At 44.0% G+C, this 16,188-nt stretch overlaps 1 protein-coding gene and 1 long non-coding RNA gene across 2 annotated transcripts in view; one reads left to right on the forward strand and one right to left on the reverse strand.

The window, feature by feature from the left end:
• ANKFN1 (ankyrin repeat and fibronectin type III domain containing 1) overlaps positions 1-5,662 on the forward strand; it is a 340,893-nt gene extending 335,231 nt beyond the window's left edge. The window contains exon 17 of the mRNA XM_040330698.1: positions 4,495-5,662. Within this exon, the coding sequence (XP_040186632.1) occupies positions 4,495-5,273 (779 nt within the window). The 3' untranslated portion in view covers positions 5,274-5,662. The remainder of the gene's footprint in view (positions 1-4,494) is intronic.
• The window catches only part of LOC120918853, a 134,026-nt gene that overhangs the window by 28,629 nt on the left and 89,209 nt on the right, over positions 1-16,188 (reverse strand). The window lies entirely within an intron of this gene.

A 16,188-nucleotide genomic window follows, 5' to 3' on the forward strand; every position in this document is an offset into this window, starting at 1 on the left:
GGAGGAGTGGGACTTCCTGCCTCACTTCCTCCTTCCGCCAAGGCGATACGTCATATCGCCTTTTGGCAGCCCCTCCCTGTAGGCGATCGCCTGGGACACGTGACAGGTCCCAGGCGATCGCCTGTCCAATCGGATGGCGCAGCGCCGCTCGCGCATGTGCAGTGGATGCCCGGCCCTAAAGCCGAAAGCTGTCACGGCCGGGTGCCCACACTTAGAATGAAGACGCTGGCCGGAGAGGGGGGGAGAGGAGCGTTTATTAAAAGCCAGCAGCTACACTTTTTGATAAACATTAAAAATGACAAACACCCCTTTAACAGAAACCCAGGATCAGTCCATTCCCCTCACAGAACGGCAATCTGCCTTGTTTACATAGACAGATCACCGCTCTGCCTGTCGTTCGGTGGATCCCGGTGGACATCGCATCCGCTGGACCTGCTGATTAACTCTTGTTGTGTCCAATCACAGCAGGAGCAGGTTGGCGGCACACGCGTGCCCCAGACACAGAAGTCTCAGAACATGTACTAGGTACGTGATCTGGCACACAGCGGCCGCCCTACCGCAGTATATCGACGATGTCCCTTATGTGATAGCTTTGGCAGATGACAGGTACTCTTTATGCACATATCTGGGGTAAATTAGAATCTCAGTGTCTCCCCTGCCCTCCAGATTGCGCTTGGTACCCTGGCCGTAGCAGCCAGGGAATGACAACTCTGAAACTGGAAGTGACAAAATCATTGTCGCTCTTGGGTTCATTAATCACAGAGCTGTGCAATGGATATTCTCTGTAGCTTGCTATTCCAGCCATTTACTATGGTCCAGGCTTCCCAGAGGAACAGTAGAGGCACCACAGAAGGGAAGGGGGTTGGTCTTCTACGGGAAAAGTGATCAAGTGGTAGTAGAGCCACCCAGATCACTTTTACTGAACAGTTGATCGCTGCTTGAAATTAAAATGGAAAAGCAGTTAAACTATGTTACAGAAAAAAATTGCTGTTGAAAGACTGCAGTATATATGTAATTTTGTCTGTAGTTCCACTTTAATCCTGAGTGTTATTTTTAGCTAAGCTGACTCTAGCACAAATGAAAGTTATGACTAAACTTTCATTACACAATAATACTAATAAAAGTGCTATGCAGGATGCTGGACAAAAAGAGAAGCTTTTCCAAGTATTTCATCTATTATTGCCGTTTCCAGTTTTTTACATTAAAGTTACGTTGGATTGGAGTGCGGCTGTCCAGATCATCTTTTCTTCCTATTATTGCTCGAGGGCCGAGGTTTTCTAAAACACTTTTACCTGACACAGACAAACCTCAAACAAAAGCTTCATTCTTGTCTCCTAAAACGTTCTTTTGCTGTAGAATGAAAATACATTCATCATACCAAGTCATCGATGGTGAGAGCCTTACAGCAGGGATTATATAACTGCTCCCATTTTTCTCAAATGTACTGTACATCTCTGTGAAAGTTGCCTTTCTGCCATTTATGTTTCCTTGTAACTCTTTTCAGCATTTGAGTTTTAAGCCAGCCACAGATGGATCGAATCTCCACCGGCTCAGCAGGGACCGGCCGAGATTTGAAACCACAGTCCCTACCCCATTTGTAACTCGGGGACGGCCTTTACATTTTAGGCTTGGGGTGGGGGTTGCATTGGTGATTTTTTTTCTTCAACAACTTAAAGTGGTTCTAAAAGCGATATTTTTTTTTATCTTAATGCATTCTATTCATATTAAAAAAACATTCAGTGTGCAACAGCCCCCCTAATACTTGCCTGAGACACATCTCGGTCCAGCGATGTTGCATAAGACTCTCCTCATTGGCTCCTGCCGCTGTCAATCAAAGTCAGTGAGCCAATGGGGGGAGAGAAGGGGCGGGCCGAGACATGGCTCCATGTCTGAATGGACACACAGAGCAAGGGCTCAGCTTGGGTTCCCCAATAGCAAGCTGCACAACACTAGAATTGCCTACAACTGTCTTTTCTGTTGTCTGTGATTTAAAGTGGTTGTAAAGTCAGAAGTTTTTTTTATCTTAATGCATTAAGATAAAAAAATCTTCTGTGTGCAGCAGCCCCCTGATACTCACCTGAGCCCCCTCTAGATCCATCGATGTTGCAGGAGAGTCTTGGCTGCCCGGGACTCTCTCTCCTCATTGATTGAGAGCAGCTGGAGCCAATGGTGCCATGCTGCTGTCTTAGCCAAAGTCAGTGAGCCAATGAGAGAGGGGGGTGCAGGGATGAAACGCAGCTCTGTGTCTGAATGGACGCACAGAGCAATGGCTCGGGTGCCACCATAGCAAGCTGCTTACTGTGGGGGGTACTCGGCAGAAAGGGCCAAGAGCACTGGCGAGGGACCCCAGAAGAGGAGGATCTGGGCTGCTCTGTGCAAAACCAACTGCACAGAGCAGGTAAGTATAACATGTTTGTTTTGTTTAAAAATAATAAGACTTTAAAGTGGTTGTAAACACTGTTACACCACTTGTACCTACAGGCAATGCTGTACCCTGGCCTAGGCCAATTAAGGGAATCCATTGCCCCCGCAGGCCCTCAGAACTAGTGTCCCCACTCAAAAATGTCAGGGTGGGTCTTAAACAGATAGGGGTGTGGCCTTGACAGGAAGGGGTGGGTCACATTTAAATTGGGGGGTGCACGAGTTTAGTCAGGCCTAGGGCAGCACAAAACCTAAATACACTACTGCCTACAGGTAAGCCTGTAATAATACATGCTAGCATACTATGTATAATGGAACGTCCCACACTCCGCTTGAGTGCTTCCGTCATATACCGCTTCCTATCAGTCTGGATATAGATATCAGATATTCCAGCTGCTCTCAAGCACACAACGAGATGAGACTTGTTTGTGTGCTGAACATGGAGTGTTTAATAGAACCAAGGATACAACCTTATATACAGTTTAAAGAGGAGGTCACCAGAACATAAATTAACATGAGCTAATTAACTAATCATTTACCCAGACTAGGCGACTCATAGATATGACCTTTCAGAGTAGACGTCACATCTCCTCGCTCACCTGCTATACAATACACATTAACATAAGTGTAAACACAGGACATCTTCACACAATAGCAGGGTCAATTAGCACAGAGAACAGACAGATGGCTGGAGTTGGTGACATTAGCATCTAACAGTATGTGTCCCAACATTATGAATGAGTCACTCTTACTATTAACCCATTGAGTTCAGAATCAACAAACAGTAAATAGTTCTTTACAGATATCCTGGAATATATTGTGGATAATAATTACATAATAATCCCATCTCAGGTAGTCCAAGATATCATTTTTCAGTCATCCTATGCCCCTAGTGGACATAGGATGATTTTAGACATAAGAGGGTCCGGGGATGTCCCGGGTGAGTCTGTCACACTATGCATACTAGCTGGTTATGCCTTTGTCTTACAAAGTTTTTTTTTGTTGGTTTTTTCAGAGGTTTACAACCTCTTTAATACACTTTAAATTGAAGGAAATAAACCTTGCTAAAATCCTTGTAGTTTATCATGAGTGGAAGGTCCTTACTTTACTGTAATAGCAGAGTCACAGTGCTGTAATAAGAAATACTGCTCTCTTAGCCTTCCTTTAGATCTTTTGATATGTGAGCAGCTCACCAAGCTAAAACTCCACGTGTATTGAGTGCCATATTTAAAATAACAGACTGCCTGCAATTTTGAAGCTCTCACAGCTTTTGGGTGAGGCATTAAGCCAATTACATGAGCAGGGAGGGATGAAGAGATGTTTACTCATTGGATACTGTAGTCATGGTTGCAACAAGTAGAGAAATTAGAATTTTCTGACTGCAGATAGAAATATAAAGCTAACTCAGTTTTGTTTCCGATAGAGAGGAAAAGTTAGATTCTCTCTGTCAGAGTTTTATCTCTTAAAAATTCCCTTTATTGCCATTGTAGACAGTGCTGAGGAGAAGGTGAACATTTTTCATTTTTATGGTTGCAAGGGCAACATATAAAAAAAAAAAAAACGATAGTTCCACTTAATATTGTGGTATTAAAAAATGCTGAGTAACTTTTATATACCGTATATACTCGAGTATTAGCCGACCCGAATATAAGCCGAGGCACCTAATTTTACCACAAAAATGGAAAAACTTATTGACTCGAGTATAAGCCTAGGGTGTCCATCTGCATGCCTCACTGTGCCCATGACTAGGCTGACGTTGAACATGGGAGTCTATGGAAGGGGTGCCCGGGTTTGAAAAATCTGTGCTCCCCAGACAACAAACTTTGCACACTTGTAGAAGAGAAATGGGGCTACATGTGTGCCAAGTTCTGAGTCCAGGGGACCTACGATAAGCCAGTACCGGGTCCCCAAATTCACCGGATAAATGACAGTTTAACATGGAAGGGGTGCCTGGCTTTGAAAAATCGGTGCTCCCCGGGCCGTAGGTCTAGATTGTATATACTTATCAAGATTTCCAATGTTTTTGATTTTCTGCTTTCCAGATCATTACATTTTGTTTTTATATGTTAACAGATTCTCAGCCGTGTTCTGATGAAGAAGGCTGTTCTGAAGTGTTCCTTCCTACGGATAGCGATTATGATTCCAGCGATGCTCTCAGCCCTCGCGAGCTGGATTTGGTGTATTCGTCTTCTCATGACTTCTCCCAGCAAGCAATGTTCGGGCTGAGTGGAAGCGCCCCAGATGTTCTGCAGGTCAACGATATGAAGCCTTGTCTCAGCTTAAAGGAAGAATGTAGCGCCTTAGAACCCAGCGCAGAGTACTGTGCTAGATACATGGATAACCTGTCTGTAGTGGATTTCTCAACAAAAAGCACAGATAAAGCATCCAACTCTAAGCATCACTTGAGTCTTTTGGGGAAGAAGAGATCTGCAAAACATCAACATTGCAACTATTTTAGCCGACATCACCGCTGGCTTAGAGTACATAGCGAGTCACAGTCCTTGTCGGAAGGTGTCTACACACAGCACATGTCTCAAGCTGTGGATCTAACTGAAGAGCCTACCTCTGGTCAACAAACAATGATACCGGTTGACAGTCCACGAAGCACTTATTTACCTCATGCTTCGAGCTTGCCGGAAGATAGCAAATCCAAACCTATTGTCCGTAGAATCTACGTTGAGCCTTACAAACAAATTCTGCATGAAGATGAAACAAAAACATGGACCTTGAATATAGACGGGTCACGATCGCCTGCCAAGGAACCCACCTTGCAAATTATTGCTGCTCCTGACACTGACCCAGATGAAAAGGAGAACTTGCAGCTACCGGAAGTTTTTAGCAGCACGCTATAGTGAAATGGGACATAACATAGCGAAACCTAGGACTTTTATTTCAATTATCAGACTTTCTGCATTTTACAGGTTCAACTCTCATCTCGCTGCTCCTCAAATGCATAGTTGTTGGTACTTTTGTGTTGTGTGTTTTCGAGTTTGCAGTGTAATGAAGATATTCTGAAAAGGTTTGTTCCATGTAGAGGGGTTGTGTGTGAAACACTTGGTAACTGTGCATAGCTTTCCAAAACTACTCAAATATTTTTTAGGTGACCCCATCATTATGAAACAAAAAGTGAAATGGAGGCACCCTGTAAGAAAAAAAAAGCTTAATCCCAGATAGCAAGGTTAACTTGCCACAATTTTGGGGCAATGTGGAATTGTAAGTCTGTTAACATGCTGCACATTTCCACTGGCAAGTTGTACATTTGCAGAGCACTTGAAGCACAAGTTCTAGTAGACTTTTCCAATTTGTAGCAAATTTACATGGCAAGTCACTAGCAAAGAGCAAAGTTGCAGTGGCAAGTCTACAGTAAGGCCTCGTACACACGATCAGTCCAAACCGATGAAAACAGACTGAAGTTCAGTTTCATCTGTCCAAACCAGCCGTGTGTACGCCCCATCGGTCTAGTCCTTCAGTCCCAAAACAGAGAAGTTGCTTTAAAATTGGACCGATGGACGCCTGACCGATAGGTCAAAACCGATGGTTAGTACGCAAAAGCATCGGTTCCAAACCCGGGCATGCTCAGAATCAAGTTGACGCATGCTTGGGAGCATTGAACTTAATTTTTCTCTGCACACCGTTGTGTTTTACGTCACCGCATTGGACTCGATCGGTTTTTTAACTGATGGTGTGTAGGCACATCAGACCATCAGTCTGCTTCATCGGTGAACCGATGAAACTGAACTTCGGTCCGTTTTCAGTTTGGACTGATCGTGTGTACAGGGCCTAAGAGCTCTGCAGGTCTAGAGCATGAAAATTCAGCCACAGTGACCCCTGTGGTGGGATGACTTGCACAACATAACTGAACCAGAACTTGCAGAAAGTTGATCTGGAGTCATGCAATGTGGACTTCCTGCAATTGTGCAACAAACTTGTGAAGCCGGGCAAGTCTAGTAATAGCTTAGCAAGTCATTTTTAAAACGTACAGCACAATTACTTGCCATCTGGGATGCTTACCTGTGGTGTGGGTGGGGTGTCAAATGCTTGTTCTTATGCAAACTCCAGTTGCTGCTGCTATCTGACACATCCAGGTGTGTGGAATGTCATGTATCCTGCTGGGTTGAAGGGGTTCCTCTCACCAGCCCCCTAACTACAGTAGTGACTTGCGGGCCTGGAAGAGGAACCACAGAGCCAAGTAAGGGACATATCTGGATAGCGGTGACAAAGGAAAGGAAAACACGCTCACCTCTCCAGTTCATGGTGTGTCAACTTTCTGGTCTTTTACAATGTTCCACAATTTCACTTTTTGTTTAATAACAATGGGGTCACTGAAAGGGAAATCTGTCATGAGACTATAGAAAGGCTGCCATTGTAGACCTCTCTCTGAGAAAATACAAGTTTCTTGGCTGTCATGCTAACTTCCTATACCCTACACATCACTCTTCCAAAACAGGTATGCAGATGCCGACATCTGACTTCAAATTTTCCAATAAGTATATTTGCTTTGGGTCTGATGCATACTGAAGCTAAAGACAGCCAGTCTGCAAGCATTTTCAGAAGGAAATGAGCAATGACGGCTTCTGTTTTTCTCTTATGATAGGATTCCTCAAAAGGATTTCTAGTGTCTTGCATGTCTCATTCAACTACTTCACACCCTGGCCAATTCTGACATTTCTCTCCCACATGTAGAAATCATCATTTATTTATTTTTAGGATTAAAAATTACTTGGAACCCACAAACATTATAAATATATTTTTAGCAGAGGTCCTAGAGAATAAAAGGGTGGGTGCTGCAATTTTTGTCACAAGGTATTTGCGCAGCAGGTTTTCAAATGCAATTTTAAAACTGTGTACATCCGCAAACGGCGCCAACCTACGGTACCTAAGAATCTCCATAGGCGACGCTTTACAGGTTACCAGTTGCTCTCACTCTGACATTCACGATGATACCTCACATGTGTGGTGCGATCATTATTTACATATGCATGCCGAACCTACGTGCGCGCTCACATGTGCGCATGAGCACAGGGTTCAGGGGCACTTTAAAAAGTTGTATTATTTTTAAAAAAAAAATATTAATTTTAGTTTATTTTTTTCAACACTGTACCTTTATTTTATTTTTAATCAACTTTATTGCTACAACAAGGCATGAACAACATCACTTGTGACAACATGAACCATGACAGGTCCTCTTTATGGAGAGATTTGGGGTCTTTTAGACCCCAGATCTCTCCCCCAGCCTCCAAAACATCTGATCAGATCTTTGATCAGATGCTGTACAAGTTGATAATGGCTTGTCAACAAACAAACAAACTAAAACCAGAAGATCCAAAATCCTCGTCGCTTCTGGCATCACAGAGGAGGGAGGGGAACTTCCATTCCTTTCACTCCTCCTAGGAAATGGGACTGAAGCAGTTGCATCCTTACTAGCTCTCCCGTGCAATCGGGACTCCTTCCGCCCCTTGTAGAAGTGATCGAGTGGCTGTATAGCCACTTAAATCACTTCCACATTCCACCAGCTGAAAATGTGATGCCTGGAACAGCAAGCATCATCCCATTATAACCACTGAAAGTCTGACGTCCTACGGGTGGCAAGTGGTTAACCTACTTCAAAGAACTTTGAATAACCCCCAATAGACCGTATTTAGGAAAACCCTGTACACATGATATGATGGGGGACTGAAGCTGAACTGCCGCATAACCCGGTATAAACTTTCATCTCTTCCTTGCACTGCCAACTTTGTATATACCACTTAAACCGCTAATTAGAGTACAAGACAAGTCATTTATTACCAGGATGTGTTTAGCACATGTGCTGCGTCTTTATTTAGATTTCACGGTGTATAGGTTGAGCTTATGGGATATACACTTCTAAAAATAACGTAGCAGTCCTTAATATATTTGAATTTAACATCTCTATAGTACAGTGTTTCCTTGGTTTTTGGGTTTCAACACTGGAATGTTTCTATTCTTAGTTTGGCGTCACGGCACCTCAAGGGTGACCTAAATTTGTTTGTCCATAGGGCACTACAAATTAGTTTTAATAGAAGTGCTGGATAGAAAAGATACTGGTGGAGATTTAGTATGTTATTTAGTTTGTTTCAAACAATGATTCATTCACAAGTTATTTAAATCCCAAATCCAGTAAATGTAATACTCTTCCCTTGCAGTGGAGCTTTACCCTCACTTCAAAGGTTAACTGCTCATGTATGTCTAGGAATGGGGTTTCCAAAGTGCGGCCCGCAGCCAGATGTGGCCCTTTGCTTGCGTTGATCCAGCCCTTGGGGGCACTATTCCTCCCACTAATATCAGGCATTATGTGTCCCACTGTCAACACTGATGGGGCACTATTCCTCCCACTGACACCAACAATGCGGCACTGTTTCGCCTCATAGTAACTACAGACATTGTTTACTGAAACTGGGACATTTTCTATTCCCACTGGCCAGAGTCCAGTCCTCCAAAAATCCGAAAAACAGTTAACAGGCCCTTTTGTCTGGAAAGTTTGGAGACCCCTGGTCTAGAAGACGGTAAACCCATTTTACTTAGCTGATCCTCCACTCCCCTGGCAAACGGCGCTTCCCCCTCGCTCCACCAGTGGACTGTTTCTCAGTGTCATGTCCACTGCAGGGCTATGGACCCTGATGAAAATTCCCTAGACCACTGGAGCAGGAGAAAGAAAAGGCTGCGGGGAGCAAGTACTGAGGAGTGCACAGGATTGGAGGATCGGTTAGGCCCCTAGAACTAAAGGAGCAGGTAATCCTTGCAGTACAGGTGCAGCCCCACTACAAGGAAGAGTTTTAGTTTTTCTGGAGTTCAGCTTTAAAATGCAATAAGAATGGCTGGGAAGAGGTTAAAGATCTAGCGCAATAAATGGGTGCCTAACTAGTGTTTGTGTACTGTGTGCACATCCCTGCTGATAGAACAGAGCTCTGCCTTGTTTACATAGGCTGGGTCTCTCCTCACCGATCAGCAGATGCTGGCAGACATCCATTGGCTGGCACCCACTGATTGGCTTGTGCCATGTCTAAACATCCTCTGCACCAACGGCGTACGCACCCCCTATCCGGGGGTGTATAATTTATGGCTTGCCTAATAGTTATGCTATGTGAATTTGGACATGTAACAAATATAGTAGGTGTTATCCCAAATTGTCTGCAAGAGTGGAAATAAACTTTAAGGCACTAGAAGCTTGGACCTGGAAGCTGGAAAACATTGAAGTAAACACCACTGCTCTAGTGATCTCCACTTGCTTCCTGGGCCCGTGCTAAGCAGCCGCTTTCCTAAATCATGAACACAGGAAGACGGTCGCTCGGTTTTGTTTTCGTAATTAATGAAAAGTTTTCTAAATAGACAAGGTGGAGAGCGTGAGAGCACCACCCTGCCTTTCCACCTCTTTCAATTCGGGAACGCTTTGTGTTCATTCAGAGAATGCTTTGCCCACGCCCAGTGGCCAACTTTGTGTATTTACGATGCATCAAGCTGGCTGGTCAGCATGAACCCCCGGAAGCAAGCCGAGATCACTGGAGTAGCCATGTCTATTTCAGCGATTTCCAGCATCCAGAAACATCAGCCAGGTATGATATATACATAGTTACATTGGTTCAAGCCTGAACAATGTAACCATGTATATGTAGCGCTACCCCAGCAGGAGCCACTGTTATATTGTCTGTGTCTTACCCACTTTTGCTCTGCAGCCAGGCACAAGGTAGATTCACATAGCAAGATGCGCACACACTTCAGCTCCTTGTCTCCAATGACCAGTCTAGTGGTTTTGTTGTTTTATTGGAGAACTTGAATAGGGAAGAGCTATAGTAGGATACAGCAAATTGAACTATTCACACCGAGGACTCTAACTTCCTTTCCTAGTGAAACTTGGCTGCAGTCCTTGCAGAAGGTAGATAAAGACTTCTTCACAGCAGCAGCAATCTGATTGCAGAACTGAGAAATGTCCCTTAGTAAAGTAGTGGACAGTCCTGGACAAAGCTCTAAGAACATTAGCCAGTGTTCTCTTTGTGTGGACCCTCAGCTGACTTAGAGCACAAGTGGAGATAACCATCTAAGGATCCTTAGGGTGTTTGTACTCACAAGGCACCTAAAGCACCACCGTCAGCCTTTTCTCTCCGCAATACCAGACCAGATGCACTGTAGACTTTCCCACTGTCAGCTATGGTAGGACCAGGGATAGCCACACATACTTCAGACCTCAGGGCGCCCATTGAGGCCACATGGCAGCATGTGCCAGGGAGGCAGCGCCTCTCCTCCAGCCTGGTGCAATCCTCTGCTTGGAAAGACCAGGAGCCTGTGTGCGCCTAGAACATAAATACCAGCCCTCAGCATGCCTATGGGGAACCTCCCCTTCTAATTGGGCAGGGATGTATGAATATTCATGCTCCCATCTGCATGGTTTCTGCCTACTGTCCAGCACTTTCCATAGTTGCTAGGACAGTGTGAAACTTCAGCATGAGAAGCACCAGAACACACTGAGCAGACTACACCAGCCGATAACCACTCTCTGTTAAGTTGACAGCAATTTACCTGGCTGCCTCTGTTTTAAGCAGAGAAAGCAAAAACTATTATACACTCATCCTAGCACCTACTAGGATAGGGTGACCAGACATCCCCAATTTCAGGGGACAGTCCCCTGATTGAGGACACTGTCCCCAGACCAAGTCTGTCCCTGGTTTTGTCCCCAGATTGGATTTAATAGGGGGCAGGGGCAATTTCAAAGACAGTCAGTGCAGAATTAAAATAAAAAAAATAGAATTACACCCCCCCCCCCACCCCCGCTCCGCCATGCCTACTAGCATAGGGGGGTTGTATTTTTCCCATTATCTGTGCCCCTTTCTGATGATCATGTGCTGGTCGGAGCGGAGGGAATATTTCTCCAGTTTCGGGCGCATGCCCATTCAGCTTCGCTCGCATGTTCTTCTGCCTTGGCTCAAATCCTGGCCAATCACCTGCCTATCTCCTTGCCTTCCCTGGTGGAGTGATCTTCCTCAGCTCCCCATCCAGTAGTAGCCGGGGGCCCGAAGAGTAAGACTTGAGAGGCTGTGAGGCGGGCGGCGACGGGCAGAGAGTCACTGATTGTTGCCATTACTAGTAAAGAAAAAATATGTCCCCGGATTTCATTTTAAAAATCTGGTCACCTTATACTAGGAGGGTGCTACATATAAACATACCAATGCCTGGAATTATTCCTTAACGTGACTGCCAAGCACACCAGCGATGATCTATCCACATATTGAAAATCAATTTTTTTTAAAGGCTTTAACAAAGCTGCTCTGTCGAACGAGAACTAATAGTTGTGTAGGGACAGGCCTGAGCACTCTATCAAGGAAATCTCATTTCTTGGAAAAACAGTGGCTGATTCAGCTTGCTAAAATAAATGTGTTATATATATATATATATATATTTTTTTTTTTAAACCTTGCAAAATTCCCTTTAAACCTGAAGCTTATGGAGAAGATCCCATCAATGACAGAGCCATTTCCACAAGCCAGGCAGGGAGCACTGTCATTTGCCATCTTGTGACAGGCTTTTATTTATCCAGTCTCCTCATCACTGGAGATCCCTTTTGAAGTTCCTCATTCCAGCCATAGTGGAGTCAGCCTCTGTTTGTTTTCTTAACCCTAGAAGCAAATCTGAATGCCTCTTATCCTCAGAGAGAAACACAAGCAGGACTCCATCACCGTATCGCATGTAGCAGCATTGTAAAAGCAATATTTACAAACCCCCAACACTTCTCCCCCTTCTTAGTATATATAAAGCAGGCAGCAGCCAACTGACATAATCCTTCAAGTAGAGCTTAGCTCTTGCTACAAGAAGCTTAACACTTGTGCTACGATTTTATTCTGGTTGAAGCCAGCGCTGTCCATCTCAAGCCTTGAGGGCCACAGTCTTCTTATAGAGGGTTGTTTATTTTTATTAATGTGTATCAAAAAAAAAAAAAAATCAAGACCTGCGTAGCTAGCAGATTTGTCTTGCCGTAGGATCTTATTTTTTCTTCTGCTTATAGAGGTGCAAGAGTTACAACAAAGTTTCCATTAATTGCATGGTTATAATCTTACTGGTATATGAATTTATATATTCATTTAAAGGGGAGGTTCACCCTAAAAACAACTTTCTCTTATTACACTGGCCCCCCACATTACAATACAATTATGCCTATTAGTTTTTTTTTGATGCTGTACATACCTTCGTACAGCTAATTCACCCGTGGCTTCCGGGTTGCGAGTCCCGCGGGAGTGGGCATTCCTAACATGCTGGTGATTGACGTTTTGACAAAAAACGAGCTCCCCCCATCGCGTAAGCTGCGTCACGATTGGCGAAAGGAGCCAAACGGCGAGTCGGCGCTATACTGCGCCTGCGCATCGCCGTTCAGCTCCTTTCGCCAATCGTGACGCGGCTTACGCGACGGGGGGAGGAAATCGTTTTTTGTCAAAACGTCAATCACCAGCATGTTAGGAACGCCCACTCCCGCGGGACTCGCAACTCGGAAGCCAAGGGTGAATTAGCTGTACGAAGGCATGTACAGCATCAAAAAAAACTAATAGGCATAATTGTATTGTAATGTGGGGGGCCAGTGTAATAAGAGAACGTCGTTTTTAGGGTGAATCTCCCCTTTAATATAGTATATATTTCAGTCCTTACAATTACTTTTTTTTTTTTATCAAAAAGTTTATTAGATTTTTCATTATACAACTAAAACTCAAAAACACACAATACATTTCCCACAAATGACCCCACCCAAATGCAACTGCCACAAAGAAAAAAAAGATAAAAAATAAAAATCCATATTTGCACTCTTTACTCAAAACCCTACATTACAGTATTATGTCTTAATGGTATATATATAATTACCCCCCCTCAAAAAAAAACTAAATTCTATCTCATTATTGATTTTCCTCGGTATACTCTGCTGACTGCTCAAAAATAAATTATTGGAGACTAACCACCAATGCCAAATTTTCACAAATTTTTTAGGACTCCTCCTAGGTTTATATGTTAATGCCTCTCGTCTTCCATTTAGATTAATTACTTTAAATCAATTGATCTATCGTTGGCCGGTATTTTGATATCCATTTTTGTAATATAAGTTTGAGCCATATACATAGGGCCAGATTCAGGTAGATCGGCGTATCTTTTTTCCGGCGTAGCGCATCTCATATGCGCTACACCGACGTAACTCTGAGAGGCAAGAGCAGTATTCACAAAGCACTTGCTCCCTAAGTTACGGCGGCGTAGCGTAAAAATGGGCCGGCGTAAGCCCGCCTAATTCAAAGTAGGCAGGTAGTGGGCGTGCTACATTTAAATTAACCGTGACCCCATGTAAATGAAGGGCCGATCGAATGGCGCATGCTCAGAATCACGTTGCATATACGACGGCTCAATGGCAACGACGTGAACATAACCTACGCCCAGCCCTATTCACGTACGACTTACGTAAACAACGTAAAATCCGACGGCTGTTCCGACGTCCATACCCTAACATACCCTAACATGACTTACCTCTGCTTTATGAGGGATAACTTTACGCCGGACGTACGGCTTACGTAAACGGCGTAGATTACTGCGACGGGCGTAAGTACGTTCGTGAATCGGCGTATCTAGCTCATTTACATATTTGATGCGTAAATCAATGGAAGCGCCCCTTGCGGCCAGCGTAAATATGCGCCCAAGATACGACGGCGTAGGAGACTTACGTCAGTCAAATCAAGCCAAAATTCAGGCGTATCTTGTATTGAGAATATGGCGCATAGATACGATCTACGTGAATGCGCATCCTAGAACTTACGCGGCGTATAAGAAGATACGTCGGCGTAAGTCGTTTGTGAATCTGGGCCATAGTTCTCAACCACATCACATGCATTTTAACTATGAAGGGTATCTTCCAGTATAATCCCTAGCAATGCTATTTTTAGATCAATATAAACCTGTGTAGAACTTAAGGAATTTAACCACTTCCTGACCGCCCACTGTATATGTACGTCCTGTTTTTAAAGATGGATATCTCGGTAATGGCAGCAGCTGCTGCCACAACTGAGGTATCCATCTTTACAGTGGGCGGCCGTGTAAACGATAACAGATTCGCCGCGAGATCGCCGTTATCGGATGGAGATCGGATGCTGCCGGCTGGTGTGTGAGGACTCGACTGAGGGCAAGATGGCCCCCACCCGTCCTCATAGCTGTGCTGGGCGGAAGTGACGTCAAAACGTCAGTCCCGCCCAGCCTCTTAAAGAGACAATTTTCGCAGAAGCGAACGCATACGCGAGTAGCACCCGCATATGAAAACGGTGTTCAAACCACACATGTGAGGTATCGCCGCGATCGTTAGAGCGAGAGCAATAATTCTAGCCCTAGACCTACTCTGTAACTCAAAAAATGCAACCTATAGAATTTTTTAACCGTCGCCCATCGAGATTTTTATGGGTAAAAGTTTGACGCCATGCCACGAGCGGGCGCAATTTTTAAGCGTGACATATGGGTATCAATTTACTCGGCGTAACATTATCTTTCACAATATATAAAAAAATTGGGCCAAATTTATTGTTGTCTTATTTTTTAATTAAAAAAAGTGAATTTTTTCCAAAAAAGTGCGCTTGTAAGACCGCTGCGCAAATACGGTGTGACAAAAAGTATTGCAATGACCACCATTTTATTCTCTAGGGTGTTAGAAAAATTAATAATTTAGTAATTAGTAAATTTCTAGCAAAAAAAACTGTTTTAGTCTTGTAAATGCCGAATCTGAAAAACACCTTCGGTCTGGAAGTGGTTAAAGTATCAAATACAGTACACACTAGTAGTGATGCAGTTTAGGGCATGGCCACAGCATGTGTATAATGCCGCGTACACACGACCATTTTTAATGGTCTAGAAAAAACAAACTTTTTTTCAACCCGATTATTGTTAAGCCGGCGTTGCCTACACGTTCGTGAAAAAAAAAAGCTCTAGCAAAGTGCGGTGACGTACAACAGGTACGACGGCACTATAAAGGGGAAATAAAATCGGATGGCGCCACCCTTGGGGCTGCTTTTGCTGATTTCGTGTTAGTAAAACTTTGGTGAGAGACGATTTGCGCTTTTCAGTCTGTTACAGCGTGATGAATGTGCCATCTCCATTACGAACGCTAGTTTTACCAGAACGAGCTCTCCCGTCTCATAACTTGCTTCTGAGCATGCTCGTTATTTTCACGTCGTTAAAGCCCACACACGACTGTTTTTTTACGACTTTAAAAACGACAACGTTAAAAACGAAGCGAAAATTAGAACTAGAACTAGTACGCACAAGATGTTATATAGATGTTGAAGGCTAGTACACTGAATTGCTGCATCAATAGGAGCAACTGGAGGAAAACCTGCAAAAACATGAAAACCTATGCGCTCTCTCCCATGAGTAAGCTCTGTGTGTGAAATGCGTAGAGCTATCACATAACGAATGGAATTGTCTTTATCAGGACGGAGCCTATACTAACAATCCAATGTTATTACAGCGATCTCCCCTGCTGAGCTATTGTGTTCTGACAGAGGGGAGCCCCCACCTCCAGAACACTCCAGTCAGCCATTGGCCGAGAGCGCTGAATGGTACCCAATGAGCTGCTGGTTTTTTCAGCATGCTTGTCCGACAAAAGCTATCCAAACGGCTGGCTTCTGTGTCAGACAGTTTTTATTGAACCTTTTCGATGTCGCCCAACATTCAGCCCATGTGTACTAGGCTTTAGTCAGTAAAAACCTTGCAGACAGTGTGCCATTGGACAAGTAAACTTTGAACCTC

Source organism: Rana temporaria, chromosome 12 (genome assembly GCF_905171775.1).
Source record: "Rana temporaria chromosome 12, aRanTem1.1, whole genome shotgun sequence".
Classification (NCBI taxonomy): Eukaryota; Metazoa; Chordata; class Amphibia; order Anura; family Ranidae; genus Rana; species Rana temporaria.